At 43.6% G+C, this 18,104-nt stretch overlaps 1 protein-coding gene across 1 annotated transcript in view; it reads left to right on the top strand.

Annotated features, from left to right (window-relative positions):
* Nucleotides 1-18,104, top strand: part of GPAT3 (glycerol-3-phosphate acyltransferase 3) — a 43,708-nt gene that overhangs the window by 13,468 nt on the left and 12,136 nt on the right. The window contains exons 3-6 of the mRNA XM_038769319.1: nucleotides 9,810-10,080; nucleotides 13,491-13,565; nucleotides 15,163-15,252; nucleotides 17,650-17,743. Of these exons, the coding sequence (XP_038625247.1) occupies nucleotides 9,810-10,080; nucleotides 13,491-13,565; nucleotides 15,163-15,252; nucleotides 17,650-17,743 (530 nt within the window). The remainder of the gene's footprint in view (nucleotides 1-9,809; nucleotides 10,081-13,490; nucleotides 13,566-15,162; nucleotides 15,253-17,649; nucleotides 17,744-18,104) is intronic.

Genomic DNA, 18,104 nt, shown 5'->3' with positions numbered 1-18,104 from the left:
AGGCCCTGTCCTAAGCGCTGGGGTAGACACAAGCTAATCAGACTGGACACAGTCCCAGTCCCACATGGAGCTCACGGTCTTAGTCCCCATTTTACAGATGAGGGAACTGAGATCCAGAGAAGCGAAGCGACTTGCACAGGGTCACACAGCAGAGAAGCGGCAGAGCCGGGATTAAAAAAACCAGGTCCTTCTGACTCAAAGGCCCATGCTCCAGCCACTGGGCCACAAGGGGATTCTGATAATAATAATGATGGCATTTACTAAGCGCTTACTATGTGCAAAGCACTGTTCTAAGGGCTGGGGAGGTTACAAGGTGATCAGGTTGTCCCACGGGGGGCTCACAGCCTTAATCCCCATTTTCCAGATGAGGGAACTGAGGCCCAGAGAAGTGAAGTGACTTGCCCGAAGTCACCCAGCTGACAATTGGCGGAGCCGGGATTTGAACTCCTGACCTCTGACTCCAAAGCCCGGGCTCTTTCCACTGAGCCACGCTGCTTCCCCGTGTTGTCAGCTTCAGGAGGGTTGGCACGACGGACGTGGCCGGGAGGGGATCAGAGTTCACCCGTGCGTGGTGCTAGATGTAATCGCCAGGGCCGGGCTGGGCAGCGGAGTTGGGGAAAATGTTGTACCTTAAACCCGGATACTGAAAATGACAAAGCCACACTTTCCCCCTGCTTCCAAAGTCCCAAGGACAGTGCGGTGCCCTCCGGCAGGAGCAAAGTCTCGTGGGATGTCAGGGGAACCAAACCCGGACAGTCAAGCATTTATTCAATCAATTGTACTTACTGAGCGCTTGCTATGTGCAGAGCACTGGACTGAGCGCCGGGAGAGGACAACAGGACAATAAACAGACACGTTCCCTGCCCACAACGAGCTGACAGTCTAGAGGGGGAGACAGACTTTAATAGAAGTAAGAAAAGGGCCGATGTGGACGCAAGTGCTGTGGGGTTGGGAGGACGGATGAAGTCAGGGTGATGCAGAAAAGAGGGAGAGAAGAGGAAAGGGGGGCTTAGAGAAGGGAATAAATTGTATTTATTGAGCGCTTACTGTCTGCAGAGCACTGTACTCGGTGCTTGGGAGAGTACAATGTAACATTGAACTTGGGGTTGGTATGGAGGGGGGGAATTGAAGTGGGGCAGGGGGGGGTCTAGCCCAAGGTATATCTGCAACTTGTTCAGAGAGTGTGGCTCACTATCAAAAACATGCTGGAAACCCACCCATTTCCACAGTTTCCCCTCTCCCTAATCTATGTTGGTGCTTTTCTCCCCCTATTAGACTGTCAGTTCCTTGCCAACTCTGTTGTATAGTACTTTCCCCAGTACTTAGTACAGTGCTCTGCCCACAGTAAGCGCTCAGCAAATACCATTGATTATTATTATTATTAATAATAATGACGATAATTGTGGTATTTGTTAAGCACTTACTCTGTGCCAGGCACTGTCCTAAGCTCTGGATAGATACAAGGTAATTGGGTTGGACATCATCATCATCATCATCATCAATCGTATTTATTGAACGCTTACTATGTGCAGAGCACTGTACTAAGCGCTTGGGAAGTACAAATTGGCAACATATAGAGACAGTCCCTACCCAACAGTGAGCTCACAGTCTAAAAGGGGGAGACAGAGAACAAAACCAACCATAGAATAGATATGCACAAGTAAAATAAATAAATAAATAGAGTAATAAATATGTACAAACATATATACATGTATACAGGTGCTGTGGGGAAGGGAAGGAGGTAAGATGACATGGCCCCTGTCCCACCTAGGGCTCACACACGTAATCCCCATTTTACAGATGAGGTAACCGAGGCCTAGAGAAGTGAAGTGCCTTGCCTAAGTTCACGCAGCAGGTAATTGGCAGAGCCGGGATTAGAACTCGTGACCTTCTGACTTCCCGGCTCTGTCCATTACGCCATTCTGCTTGATTATTCAATCGTATTTATTGAGCACTTACTGTGCTCCTTTTCCCTGGCTATGCCAAAAGCCACCCTCAGCGCTAATGTCTATCACGATTTACAGGCTCTTTCGATTCAAAGGTCGGACACAGTCTCTGTCCCCAACCGGGTTCAGAGTCCGAAAGAGGGAGAGGCATTCAACTAAGCGCTGGGGCAGATAGAAGCTAATCAGGTTGGACACAGTCCATTTTTCCCACATGGGGCTCACAGTCTTCCCCATTTTACAGATGAGGGAAGTGAGGCCCAGAGAGGTTAGCGCTTAACAAATGCCATCATTATTATTATTCCTTGCTATTGTGCAAGGATTGGACTTGTGGCCATCAATCAATCAGTGGTATTTATTGAGCGCTTACCAGTTGCCGAGCGCCGTTCGGAACGCTTGGAGAGTTCAGTTCAACAGACTAGGCAGACACATTCCCTACCCCTAATGAGCTTCCAGGCAAATGGGAAAGGTAACTGGGGAATATAATAATAATAATGATGATGGCATTTATTAAGCACTTACTATGTGCAAAGCACTGTTCTAAGCGCTGGGGAGGTTACAAGGTGATCAGGTTGTCCCACAGAGGGTTCACAGTCTTAATCCCTATTTTACAGATGAGGTAACTGAGGCATAGAGAAGTTAACTGACTTGCCCAAAGTCACTCAGCTGACAATTGGCGGAGCCGGGATTTGAACCCATGACCTCTGACTCCAAAGCCCGGGTTCTTTCCACTGAGCCACGCTGCTTCTCTTGTTGCTTTGTTCCTCATGGGGTCTCACACATCTGGGCTGAGACGCTCCTTCTACTCCCTCTCCACCTCTAAGGTGCCCATTCCACATAGGGGAAAGGGGCACTCTTGCCATTCATTCAGTCGTATTTATTGTATTTATTGTATTTATTTATTATTACTCTATTTATTTATTTATTTTATTTATTTATTTTACTTGTACATATCTATTCTATTTATTTTATTTTGTTAGTATGTTTGGTTTTGTTCTCTGTCTCCCCCTTTCAGACTGTGAGCCCACTGTTGGGTAGGGACTGTCTCTATATGCTGCCAACTTGTACTTCCCAAGCGCTTAGTACAGTGCTCTGCACACAGTAAGCGCTCAATAAATACGATTGATGATGATGATGATGATGATATTGAGTGCTTACTGTGTGCAGAGAACTGTACTAAGCACTTGGGAAAGTACAACATGAAAATAAACAGTGGCAATCCCTGCCCCATTCTAGTGCTCATAAAATAGCATTGATTGGCTCCCGCTAACATAAACTCAGTTTAGTGGCTAGAGCCCAGGCCTGGGAATCAGAAGGACCTGGGTTCTGATCCCGGCTCCACGCTTGTCTGCCATGGGGCCTTGGGCAAGTCTCTTCACTTCTCTGTGCCTCAGTTCTCTCATCTGTAAAATGGGGATTAAGAATGTCAGACCTAGGTGGGACAAGGACTGCGTCCTTAGCTTGTATCTTTTAGACTGTGAGCCCACTGTCGGGTAGGGACTGTCTCTATATGTTGCCAACTTGTACTTCCCAAGTGCTTTACAGTGCTCTGCACACAGTAAGTGCTCAATAAATACGATTGATTGATTGATTGTATCCACCCCAGCACTTAGAACAGTGCCTGGCACACAGTAAGTGCTTACCAAATGCCACAATTATTATTATTATTATTATGACTCTTCCGCAAGTGGCGGTCTTCTACATGGGAGAGGATTTTTATTCTCTCTATTGAGGAAGACAAGCCTGCTGGTTGACGCTTTCACTCTATCCTACTGGGGAGCTGGCCAGTATTGCAAAGGGCGATGATTGAGCCAAGTTGCATAACCGAACAGTCGCTGCCCATTAGGGTGCCATAGCTGAGCCGCTTTTAGGTGCAAACTGAGAAAATGCCCACGTCAGCACTGTCCTCATGTCTCCGTTTCTGATTTATACCTCCGACCCAGACCCGTGACCTCTGGACATTTGATAATCGCTCCACTCCAGTCCCTTAGCACTTACGTGCAGATCTTTAAATTATATATTAGAAATTACTTAGTTACTCATTTTAATGCGTGTCTTCCCCTCTAGACTGTAAGCTTGTTATGCGCAGGGAATACGTCTGCTAATTCTGTTGTATTTTTCTCCTCTGAGAGCTTAGTACAGTGCTCTGTACATAGTAAGTGCTCAAAAAATACCACCGATTGAGTGAGCCTTGCATAAGGAACTCAAAGGCTCCAAAGGAACTGGGTGAGGGTTTTTTTAATGGTATTTGTTAAGTGCTTATTATAATAATAATATTATTATTATATCATTGTGGGCAGGGAATGTATCTGTTTATTGATAGAAGCTCTTACTTGCTCCCTCATTCATCCTCCCTCCCATCCCCACAGCACATACAAACCTAAATATATATATCTGTAATTTCTTTACTTATTTATACTAATGTCTGTCTCCCCCTCTAGACTCTGCACGCATTGTGGGCAGGAATGTGTCTGTTGTTATATTGTGATGATGATGATGATGGCATTCATTAAGCGTTTACTATGTGCAAAGCACTGTTCTAAGCACTGGGGAGGTTACAAGGTGATCAGGTTGTCCCCCAGAGGGCTCACAGTCTTAATCCCCATTTTACAGATGAGGTAACTGAGGCACAGAGAAGTTAAGTGACTTGCCCAAAGTCATGCAGCTAACAATTGGCGGAGCCCCTTACTGCAGCGTGGCTCAGTGGAAAGAGCCTGGGCTTGGGAGTCAGAGGTTATGGATTCTAATCCTAACTCCACCACTTGTCTGCTGTGTGACTTTGGCCAAGTCACTTAACTTCTCTGTGCCTCAGTTACCTCATCTGTAAAATGGGGATTAAGACTGTAAGCCCCATGTGGCTTGTATTACCTTGTATTACCATGTGGCCTCATTACCTTGTATCCTCCCCAGCGCTTAGCACAGCGCTTAAAAAATGCCATTATTATTATTATTATTATTATTATTATTATTACAGAGCACTTGGGAGGGTTCGATACAAACAGTCGGGAGACAGTGGGAGGGAATGGTATGACATGGACAGTAGACATGGATCCCTCCTCTCGTGGAGCTTTCAGTCTAGGCGTGGCAGTGTGAGGGGGAGGAAATTTCAGGCATTAAAATGAATTACACACAGAATACTAATCCCTTTCTGACTTCTGGGCTCCACGAACCACTTTCCTGAAATTCTCGAGGCCTACCTGCCTCTCTTCTTTTTTTTTTAATGACATTTTTTAAGTATTTATTGTGTGCCACGCACTGTACGAAGCGGTGGGATAGATGCAACCTAATCTGATTGGACTCAGTCCACGTCCCGCACGGGATTTACAATCTTAACCCCCATTTTATCGATGAGGGAACTGAGGCGCAGAGAAGCTAACTGACGTGCCGCAGGTCAGCCATCCGACAAACGGCAGAGCCGGCCAGGCCTGTATTCTCTCGACTAGGCCATGCTGTTTCCCAAAAGACAAGCTGCTTCTCTTAATTCTCTTTTAGACTGTGAGCCCACTGTTGGGTAGGGACTGTCTCTATATGTTGCCAATTTGTACTTCCCAAGCGGTTAGTACAGTGCTCTGCACACAGTAACCGCTCAATAAATACGATTGATGATGATGATAATTCTGCCATCCCTGCGTCCTAGCCAAAACGCTTAGCCGAAGTATACGCTCTCACAGAACCGAGTACAAAGATTTAGAGGGCTAACGGTACTCAGAGACAGTACCCAGGAGGACACCAACCTGCTTCACATTCTCGGAGGGAAAAGAGTAGGCAGACAAGAAGACCATCCATCTGAATTACGGGAATTATAGAAAGGCCAGGCTTCGTAGAGGGGTCTCTCTCTATCCTCTTTCCTTCTGACCTCATTCTCCTGGATCTGTTTCTAGAGTTCTTTGGTCCTTAACCAGAGCATCAGAGAGAAGGCCAGCGCTTGAATCCTTCACGATCGTGAAGGGGCAAAGCTTCAGCCGTTAGGGCTTTCAAATCATCCGCCAGTATTGCCTAACAAGCGGAGGGCTAGGAGACGAACGTTTCTCCCCATTTCACAAGAGGCGGGGACATGAAGTCCGGCCTATCGCATTTGAACCTTGCCCTTTGGGTGAAGGGAAGCCTGAAAAGTTGGCCGGGGTAGACTGAAAACGCAAACTGTGATGGCAATCCGGTGTAAGCGAGGGGTTGCTTCAACCTCTCTGTACCCTGACTTCGACATCACTGGGAACCCAGTCAAACAGGAAACCTCTTTACGCACACTGACGGGATCCCTAGACAGAAAAGAGAAGTAGCGTGGCACGGTGGATAGAGCACGGGCCTGGGAGTTGAAATGACCTGGGTTCTCACCCCGGCTCTGCCACTTGGCTGCTGTGTGATCTTGGGCAAGTCGCTTCACGTCTCTGGGCCTCCGTCACCTCCTCTGGAAAACGGGGATTAAGAGTGTGAGCCCCATGGGGGACAGGGACTGTATCTAACCTGATTAACTTCTATCTACCCCGGTGCTCAGAACAGTGCTTGGCACAAAGTAAGCGCTTAGCAAGTACCATAATGATTAATTATTACTAAAATGGCCACAGGCTCAAGAGCTGTTTGGATGGGTGCTCCCTTGATTCATTCCCCTCTCTCAGCCCCACAGCACTTATGTCCGGATCTGTATTTATTTCCTATTAATGTCGTTGCGAGCAGGGAATGTGTCTGTTATATATTGTACTCTCCCAAGCAGTTACTACAGTGCTGTGCACACGGTAAGCGCTCAGTAAATATTATTGACTGACTACCTAAGTGCAGCGTTGGGAAATACATGGTTTACTTAGAGGAAGTGCTGGAGATGGGAGGGGCGGCACAGGATGAGGAGGCAGAATGAAACAGCGTGACTTCGCAGAAAAAGCACAGGCCTAAGAGTCTAAAGACCTGAGTCCTAATCTCGGCTCTGCCCCTTTCCAGCTGTATGACCTTGGGCAAGTCACTTCACTTCTCTCTGCCTCGGTTACCTCATTTGTAAAATGGGGATGAATACTGTGAACCCCGTGTGGGACAGGGGACTGTGGCCAAACTGATTAACTTGTATCTACCTTAGCACTTAGAACAATGTCAGGCACGTAGAAGCAGCGTGGCTCAGGGGAAGGAGCACGGGCTTTGGAGTCAGAGGTCATGGGTTCAATTATATATATATAATGTATCTATAGATAATATGTATAATATATAATATATCATATACAATATATTATACTATATATTAATATAATATTTACAACATTATAATATTATATATAATGCATAACATATGCATATATTATATTATATATCATTATATATTATATGATAATATATTATATTATATACACATATATTATACATTATATATGTATGTATATGTAATATAATATATAATTACATATATTATATTACAATATCTAATATAACATAACGCAATATGTATTAATATATATCATATATTATATATAATATATAATACATATAATATACAACACACATAATATAATATATTATAATATATAATACTATGCATTACATTATTAATATATTATTATATTGCATATGATATACATTATTATATTATGCATAATAATATTATATCATATAATATATTATTTATATTGTATGATATACATTATTATATATAATGTATATTATATTATAATATATGTAATGATATAATATGTATAATATATACATTGTAATATATATATAAATGTATTTATATATATACAATTATATATAATGCATAACATATGCATATATTATATTATATATCATTATATATTATATGATGATATATTATATTATATATACATATATTATACATTATATATGTATGTATATATAATATAATATATGATTACATATATTATATTACAATATCTAATATAACATAACACAATATGTATTAATATATGTCATATATTATATATAATATATAATACATATAATATACAACACACATAATATAATATATTATAATATATAATACTATGTATTACATTATTAATATATTATTAAATTGCATATGATATACATTATTATATTATATATAATAATATTATATTATATAATATATTATTTATATTGTATGATGTACATTATATATAATGTATATTATATTATAATATATGTAATGATATAATATGTATAATATATACATTGTAATATATATATATAAATGTATTTATATATATACAATTATATATGTATATATGTTTGTACGTATTTATTACTCTACTTTATTTGTACATATTTATTCTAGTTATTTTATTTTGTTAATATGTTTTGTTTTGTTCTCCGTCTCCCCCTTCTAGACTGTGAGCCCACCGTTGGGTAGGGCTATATGTTATATGTTGTCTATATATGTCTATATGTTGCCGACTTGTACTTCCCAAGCGCTTAGTACAGTGCTCTGCACACAGTAAGTGTTCAATAAATACGATTGAATGAATGAATGAATGCGAACACATCTGTTAATTCTGCTGTACTGTACTCTCCCAAGTGCTTAGTACATTAGTACTAAGTAATAGTACAATAATTAAATGCTCACATACCATTGATTGATTATTTTAGCGTCCATTAACTATATTGTACTCTCCCAGATTCTGGGCATAGTCCTCTGCACGAAGCAAGTGCTCAGTAAATACTGTTGATTGATTCAGTGCATTGCATTTAGAATGTATACAACAAATACTATGACTATCTATCAATCAGTGTCATTTATTGAGCATTTACTGTTGCAGAGCACTGTAGCAAGCACTTGGGAGAGTAAAGTACAAATTATCCAGGAAGGTCAACCGTATCTGATAAACGGAGGATTTTCCTTCCGAAACGTGGTTTTGCTTTGGTCTTCAGAGGTGTCAGTCCGTCAGGTAGTCAGTTGTATTTATTGAGCGCTTACTGTGCGCAGAGCGCTGTGCCCAGCTCCTCAATCAATCTGTAGTATTTGAACGGTGCTTTGCACATAGTAAGCGCTTAACAAATACCGTCATTATTATTAGTATGAGAAACGGCGTGGGCTTAGCGGAAAGAACACCAGCCTGGAAGTCAGAGGATGTGGATTCTCAACCCGGCTCCGCCACATGTCTGCTGGGTGGTCTCGGGCAAGTCACTTCACTTCTCTGTGCCTCATTTACCTCCTCTGTAAAATGGGGATTAAGACTGTGAGCCCTATGTGGGACAGGGACTATGTCCGACCTGCTTACTTTGTATCTATCCCAGCGCTTAGAACAGTGCTTGGGACATAGTAAGCGCTTAACCAACTGCTATACTGTACTCTCCCAAGCACTTAGTACAGTGCTCTGCACACAGTAAGTGCTCAATAAATATGACTGAATAATTTAACGACATATCACAATTATTATTAAGTGCTTTCAATACATAGAGCATTGTAGTAAGTGGTTGGGAGAGTACAATAGAGTTAGTAGACGTGATCCCTGCTTTCTTCCCAGCACTTATTCATTCATTCATTCATTCATTCAATCGTATTTATTGAGCGCTTACTGTGTGCAGAGCACTGTACTAAGCGCTTGGGAGAGTACAAGTTGGCGACATATAGAGGCGGTCCCTACCCAACAACGGGCTCACAGTCTAGAAGGGGGAGATAGACAACAGGCAAAGTCGTCAGAATAAATAGACTTAAAGCTAAATGCACCTCATTAACAAAGTAAATAGTAAATCTGTACAAGTGAAATAAATAGAGTAACCCAATAATTGCTCAAGAAATACCAATCTGTACAAGTAAAATAGAGTAACCCAATAATTGCTCAAGAAATACCATCGATTGACTGACTGTTTTTGATCCAGGAGGGGATGGCAAAATGAGGGGCAGCAGTCGTGCCCCAGAATTGTCCTCACTCCTCGACATCTCCCACCCAGGTATCATCCAGAGAGATGAGTCGCCCATGGAGAAGGACGCCGAAGGGCCGAGGCGGGGGGACTTCGAGCTGTCGGACGTCTTCTATTTCTCCAAGAAGGGCTTCGAAGCCATCGTGGAGGACGAGGTGACCCAGCGGTTCTCCTCCGAAGAGCTGGTCTCTTGGAACCTCCTCACCCGGACCAACGTCAACTTCCAGTACATCAGCCTCCGCCTGACCGCCGTCTGGGTCTTGGGCGTCGTGGTTCGCTACTGTTTCCTCCTGCCTCTCCGGTGAGCGCTTCCGTTGCTCGGTCAACCTGCCGTCTCTACCTCCATCCTGTCTGTCTTGCCCCGACTCTGTCAGTCAGTCAGCCGTATTGATTGAGCGCTTACTGTGGGCAGGACACTGTACTGAACACTCGGGAGGGGACCTACCATGTGGCAGGCACAGAACTAAGCGCTGGGGTAGCTAGCTACCTCAGTATAACAGGCCCAATCACCCAGTACATCTCCCTGGCTCAAGGGAATCCCAGCACAATCTTTGCATGATCTTGACCAAGTGACTTCACTTCTCTGTGCCTCATTTATTCCATCTGTAAAATGGGGCTTAAGAGTGTGAGCCCCATGTGGGACACAGACTGTGCCCACCCTGATTGCATTTAGAATGTATACAACAAATACTATTACTATCTATCAATCAGTGTCATTTATTGAGCATTTACTGTTGCACAGTAATTTGAGCCCCATGTGGGACATAGACTGTGTCCACCCTGATTGCATTTAGAATGTATACAATAAATACTATTACTATCTATCAATCAGTGTCATTTATTGAGCATTTACTGTTGCTCAATAATTTGAGCCCCGTGTGGGACATAGACTGTGTCCACCCTGATTGTATTTAGAATGTATACAACAAATACTATTACTATCTATCAATCAGTGTCATTTATTGAGCATTTACTGTTGCTCAGTAATTTGAGCCCCATGTGGGACATAGACTGTGTCCACCCTGATTGCATTTAGAATGTATGCAACAAATACTATTACTATCTATCAATCAATATCATTTATTGAGCATTTACTGTTGCTCAATAATTTGAGCCCCATGTGGGACATAGACTGTGTCCACCCTAATTGTATTTAGAATGTATACAACAAATACTATTACTATCTATCAATCAGTGTCATTTATTGAGCATTTACTGTTGCTCAGTAATTTGAGCCCCATGTGGGACATAGACTGTGTCCACCCTGATTGCATTTAGAATGTATGCAACAAATACTATTACTATCTATCAATCAATATCATTTATTGAGCATTTACTGTTGCTCAATAATTTGAGCCCCATGTGGGACATAGACTGTGTCCACCCTGATTGCATTTAGAATGTATACAACAAATACTGTCTATCAATCAATGTCATTTATTGAGCATTTACTGTTGCTCAATAATTTGAGCCCCATGTGGGACATAGACTGTGCCCACCCTGATTGCATTTAGAATGTATACAACAAATACTATCTATCAATCAGTGTCATTTATTGAGCATTTACTGTTGCTCAATAATTTGAGCCCCATGTGGGACATAGACTGTGTCCACCCTGATTGCATTTAGAATGTATACAACAAATACTGTCTATCAATCAATGTCATTTATTGAGCATTTACTGTTGCTCAATAATTTGAGCCCCGTGTGGGACATAGACTGTGTCCACCCTGATTGCATTTAGAATGTATACAACAAATACTGTCTATCAATCAATGTCATTTATTGAGCATTTACTGTTGCTCAATAATTTGAGCCCCGTGTGGGACATAGACTGTGTCCACCCTGATTGCATTTAGAATGTATACAACAAATACTGTCTATCAATCAATGTCATTTATTGATCATTTACTGTTGCTCAATAATTTGAGCCCCATGTGGGACATAGACTGTGTCCACCCTGATTGCATTTAGAATGTATACAACAAATACTATTACTATCAATCAGTGTCATTTATTGAGCATTTACTGTTGCTCAATAATTTGAGCCCCATGTGGGACATAGGCTGTGTCCACCCTGATTGCATTTAGAATGTATACAACAAATACTATTACTATCTATCAATCAATGTCATTTATTGAGCATTTACTGTTGCTCAATAATTTGAGCACATGGGGCTCACACTCTTAAGCCCCGTTTTACAGATGGAATAAATGAGGCACAGAGAAGTGAAGTCACCTGCTCAAGATCATGCAAAGATTGTGCTGGGATTCCCTTGAGCCAGGGAGATGTATTGGGTGATTGGACCTGTTATACTGAGGTAGACTGATCTCTCCTGATATGCGCCCTCTCCCCCTCGTCCCCCTCTCCATCCCCCCCATCTTACCTCCTTCCCTTCCCCATAACACCTGTATATATGTATGTACATATTTATTACTCTATTTATTTATTGATTGATTTTACTTGTACATATCTATTCTATTTTATTTTGTTAGTATGTTTGGTTTTGTTCTCTGTCTCCCCCTTTTAGACTGTGAGCCCACTGTTGGGTAGGGACTGTCTCTATATGTTGCCAACTTGTACTTCCCAAGCGCTTAGTACAGTGCTCTGCACATAGTAAGTGCTCAATAAATACGATTGATTGATTGATTGATTGATTAGTACAGTGCTCTGCACACAGTAAGCGCTCAATAAATACGATTGATTGATTGACTGATTGCCCTGCCTGTTGGTCAGAGCTTGGGTTCAGAGATTTGGGGGCAGGGGTGCCTTGTGTTGCTTCGATTTTTGTTTTGTTGTCTGTCTCCCGCTTCTAGACTGTGAGCCCATTGTTGGGTAGGGACCGTCTCTATAAGTTATCAACTTGTACTTCCCAAGTGCTTAGTACAGTGCTGTGCACACAGTAAGCGCTCAATAAATACAATTGAATGAATGAATGAATGGGTGGGTGGGTGTCTGAGGGAACTTAATTATCCACCAACTCATGTCTACTTCTAATCCCATACTTACCCGCCCACATTCTAGGAAATGTTTCCTTAAAAAAACAACAATAAAAAGCACTGTTTAATCCCTTCAGTTGTGTACAGTGCTCAGTGTACATTGTGTACAGTGCTCCCAGTATGTACAGAGCACCACTGTGTAATCCCTTCAGTTGTGTACAATGCTCAGTGTACATTGTATACAGTGCTCCCAGTATGTACAGAGCACCACAGCAGGTGGTGGAGTGCAGTAGTAGTAAGCGACACAGTCCGCGGCCGTATAAATGGGGACACGTTGCTGTTCTAAATAATGCTAGCCATTATTCATTCATTCACTCAGTTGTATTTATTGAACACTTATTGTGTGCAAAGCACTGTACTAAGCATTAGAGAAGCAGCCTGGCCTAGTGGATAGACCACGGGCCTGGAAGTTAGAAGAATCTGGGTTCGAATCCCGGCCCCACCACCTGTCTGCTGTGCGACCTTGAATAAGGCAACTCTGGGCCTCAGTTACCACGTCCGTAAATTGGGGATTAAGAGTTTGAACCCCATGTGGGACAGGGACTGTGTCCAACCAGTGCATAGAACGGCGCTTGGCACATAGTAAGCGCTTAACAAGTACCATAATTATTATTATCATGAAGATTTCAGCCCCACTGGTGTTGGCGGATATGGGATGGCGTTGTGCACATCTGGAATAATAAATGGCTTGTTTGTACCCCTGTTTTCCAGAGTTACCTTGGCTTTCATTGGGATCAGCTTGCTGGTTGTAGGAACAACCTTGGTAGGCCAACTGCCAGACAGCAGGTAAAGCTTCTCAGCCTCTCTCTTCCCCTCCAGGAGACCCTGTAGACATTGACCTGGGTATTTCTGGAGCGATTCAGAGCTTCATTCCAGCAAGTTGTGCCTTCCTCTTCACCCCTGGAACCTGCTCAGTCGAGAGATTTCCAAGCAGTAAGGGAAAATGCGGTTGGCAAACCTGAGCAGGAAGAGAACCCGATTATACCACTGACTCACCTAATTGCCTCCTCCGCATGAATCCCCCTCCCAGCCCTCTGCGATTGTTGAAGGAAAAAGAAAAGATTATTTTTGAAAGCAGTGAGAGTAGCATGCTTCGTGGAGAGGGAACAGGATAGGACAAGTTAATGCCCCAAATGCAGGCTACCACTGGGGAGGGAGTTTCTTGACTGAGACTTCCAGGGCAGGTAGAGGAGAAGAGAAGGATAGTGGACTTTACTTCAGTATCAAATACCCTCATTGCATTTTATTCCTTCCCCCCTCCTTTCCTTTTCCTTTTTTTCCCCTCCTCCTCTGTTTCCTAGTCTTAACTCTTCTATGACCCCACGTATTACCCCCACTTTGTTTTACCCCACAGCACCTGTATATATGTATATATGTTTGTACATATTTATTACTCTATTTTACTTGTACATATCTATTCTATTTATTTTATTTTGTTAGTATGTTTGGCTTTGTTCTCCGTCTCCCCCTTTTAGACTGTGAGCCCACTGTTGGGTAGGGGCTGTCTCTGTATGTTGCCAACTTGTACTTCCCAAGCGCTTAGTACAGTGCTCTGCACACAGTAAGCGCTCAATAAATACGCTTGATTGATTGATTTTACACTGTGAGCCCACTGTTGGGTAGGGACTGTCTCTATACGTTGCCAACTTGTACTTCCCAAGCGCTTAGTACAGTGCTCTGCACACAGTAAGTGCTCAATAAATACGCTTGGTTGATTGATTTTACACTGTGAGCCCACTGTTGGGTAGGGACTGTCTCTATATGTTGCCAACTTGTACTTCCCAAGCGCTTAGTACAGTGCTCTGCACACAGTAAGCGCTCAATAAATACGCTTGATTGATTGATTTTACACTGTGAGCCCACTGTTGGGTAGGGACTGTCTCTATATGTTGCCAACTTGTACTTCCCAAGCGCTTAGTACAGTGCTCTGCACACAGTAAGCGCTCAATAAATACGCTTGATTGATTGATTTTACACTGTGAGCCCACTGTTGGGTAGGGACTGTCTCTATACGTTGCCAACTTGTACTTCCCAAGCACTTAGTACAGTGCTCTGCACACAGTAAGCGCTCAATAAATACGATTGATTGATTTGTTTTGGTATTGCAAAAGAGTGGGGGCAATTATGTCAATAAATATGGTGTTTTTAGGCTCGACAGTTTCCTGCCAATCCTCTCATGGAAATTTTCCTGCCCTCACAGGACCAAGTGTGGGCATTTAGCTCCACCGTTCTGGACACATCTCCGGATACTTTGTTGGGGGGGAAAGTGGGCAGAGGCGGGGAATTTCTTTATTCTTCAGTACTTCCCGCTACAAAGGAGTCCCGCCAGGCGTTGGCCGGTTGTATGCCGGTCTTACAAGCTGATGTCTCCCGTCCCCCGCAGGGTTAAAAGCTGGCTCAGTGAACTGGTCCACCTGACCTGCTGCCGGATCTGTGTCCGAGCTCTGTCTGGCACAATTCGCTACCACAACAAGTGAGTACTGGGCCCGGGATCCTGTGGGTGTTGGCCGGGGGAAGAGGCAGGTGGATGGATGGATAATGGAAAAATCCCGGGCCTGGGAGTTGGAGGACCTGCGTTCCAATCCCTGCTCCGCCACTTGCCTCCTGGGTGACCTTGAGTAAGTCAATTAGCATCTCCAAACCTCGACTTCCTCCTCTGAAAAATGGGCCTTCAATTCCCGTTCTCCCCTCCTACTTAGACGCAGCCCCACATGAGGCAGGAGTTGTATCTTGTATCCACCCCAGTGGTTAGTACAGTGTTTGGCCTGTAATAAGAGCTTAGCAGATACTACCGTGAATATTATTATCGGTGGCTCACACATCAATTGTAGTAATTGAGCGCTTTGAGAAGCAGCATGGCCCAGTGGGAAAAGCCCGGGCTTTGGAGTCAGAGGTCCATGGGTTCAAATCCCGGCTCTGCCAATTGTCAGCTGGGTGACTTTGGACAAGTCACTTAATCAGTCAATCAATCAATCGTATTTATTGAGCGCTTACTGTGTGCAGAGCACTGTACTAAGCGCTTGGGAAGTACAAGTTGGCAACATACAGAGACAGTCCCTACCCAACAGTGGGCTCACAGTCTAAAAGGGGGAGACGGAGCACAAAACCAAACATACTAACAAAATAAATAGGATAGATATGTACAAGTAAAATAAATAAATAAATAGAGTAATAGATAGAGTAATAAAATAAATAGAGTAATGAATAAATAAATAGAGAAATAAATAGAGTAATAAATAGAGTAACTTAACCTCTCTGTGCCTCAGTTACCTCATCTGTAAAATGGGGATTAAAACTGTGAGCCCCCCATGGGACAACCTGGTCACCTTGTAACCTCCCCAGCGCTTAGAACACTGCTTTGCACATAGTCAGCACTTAATGCCATTATTATTTATTATTATTATTACTAAGAGCTTGAGGAGTGCAATATAGCAGTTTGTAGTTCAGAGGATGGGTGGGTGATCCTTTTTTGTACATCTTATCCAGTGTGGAGTTGATAGTAAAAGCAGGTATCTTGCTCCCGTTTTACCGATGAGAAAACTGCAGTACAGTTAAGTGAGGTGTCCCTGGTTCCACAGAAGAGTAGTGGCAGAAGCGGGATTAGAACCCAGGCCTCCTGACTCTGTCCTTAAATCTTTCCACTAGGCCACGGCAACAGGCAGTTCATCTTAAGGGCCTCACCACCCAATGGTGGGGGAGTTGTTAAAGAAAGGGGCAGAAGAAGTGGATAGAGCACATGCCTGGGGGTCAGAAGGACCTGAGTTTCAATCCCGGCTCTGCCCCTTACCTGCTGCGTGACCTTGGACCAGTCACTTCACTTTTCTGGGCCTCAGTGACCTCATCTGGAAAATGGGGATTAAGATTGTGAGCCTGATGTGGGACAGGGACTGAGTCCAACCTCGTAAATCTATCTACCCCAGCACTTAGCACGGTGCCTGGCACATAGGAAGCGCTTCACAAATACTATTAAAAGGAGGGGAGGGGGGCTTTATTACCATAGTCAAGTCAATTGTAAGTATTGTATCTTTTTCCCGAACTGGTGGTAGTCCTCTAGACTGTAAAAACTCAATGTGGGCAGGGACAGTGTCTGTTATATTGCTATAATGTACTCTCCCAAGCGCTTAGTAAAAATAATAATTGTTAAGCGCCTACTATGTGCAAAGCACTGTTCTAAGCCCTGGGGAGGTTACAAGGTGATCAGGTTGTCCCACGTGGGGCTCACAGTCTTCATCCCCATTTTACAGATGAGGGAACTGAGGCCCAGAGAAGTAAAGTGACTTGCCCAAAGTCACACAGCTAATTGGAGAAGCAGCGTGGCCCGGTGGAAAGAGCACGGGCTTTGGAGTCAGAGGTCATGGGTTCAAATCCCGGCTCCGCCAACTGTCAGCTGTGTGACTTTGGGAAAGTCAGTTAACTTCTCTGTGCCTCAGTTACCTCATCTGTAAAATGAGGAGTAAAACTGTAAGCCCCCGTGGGACAACCTGATCACCTTGTAACCTGTAAAATGAGGATTAAAACTGTAAGCCCCTGTTGGACAACCCGATCACCTTGTAACCTGTAAAATGAGGATTAAAACTGTAAGCCCCCATGGGACAACCTGATCACCTTGTAACTTCCCCTGCGCTTAGAACAGTGCTTTGCACATAGTAAGCGCTTAACAAATACCATCATTATTAATTGGCGGAGTCGGGATTCAAACCCATGACCCCTGACTCCAAACCCCGTGCCCTTTCCACTGAGCCACGCTGTTTCTGTAGTAGAAGAGAGGCAGAGTGCTCTGCACTCAGTGAGCGCTCAGTAAATCCAACTGACTGGAAATCCAGTAGCTTGGCATATTTGGCGGGGGATGGACCGCGGTTTGTCATTGCAGGCAGTACCGACCGCAGAAGGGAGGCATCTGTGTGGCTAATCACACGTCCCCCATCGACGTCCTCATTCTGTCGACTGACGGCTGCTTCGCCATGGTAAGGGCCGCTCAACTTCTGGGGGTGGGGGACTCCGGGGTCCCGACCCGCGGGGGGTGCCTCCTCGGGGAGACGTGTGCCCGGCTCCGCTCAAACGCCGTAACTTTGTTGGGCTGATGGGCTGATTCCTCTTCAGGTACCAGTGACTTTTTCTTTTTAATGGCATTTATTAAGCGCTTACTCTGTGTCAAACACTGTTGTTTAAGTGTGGGGGCAATAATAATAATAACGATGGCATTTCTTAAGCGCTTACTATGTGCAAAGCACTGTTCTAAGCGCTGGGGGGGATACAAGGTGATCAGGTTGTCCCACGTGGGGCTCACAGTCTTAATCCCCGTTTGACAGATGAGGGAACTGAGGC

The sequence above is a fragment of the Tachyglossus aculeatus genome, chromosome X5, assembly GCF_015852505.1.
Source record: "Tachyglossus aculeatus isolate mTacAcu1 chromosome X5, mTacAcu1.pri, whole genome shotgun sequence".
NCBI lineage: Eukaryota > Metazoa > Chordata > Mammalia > Monotremata > Tachyglossidae > Tachyglossus > Tachyglossus aculeatus.
The sequence above is the reverse complement of the archived record's forward strand: the minus strand, read 5'-3'. Positions and strand labels throughout refer to the sequence as shown.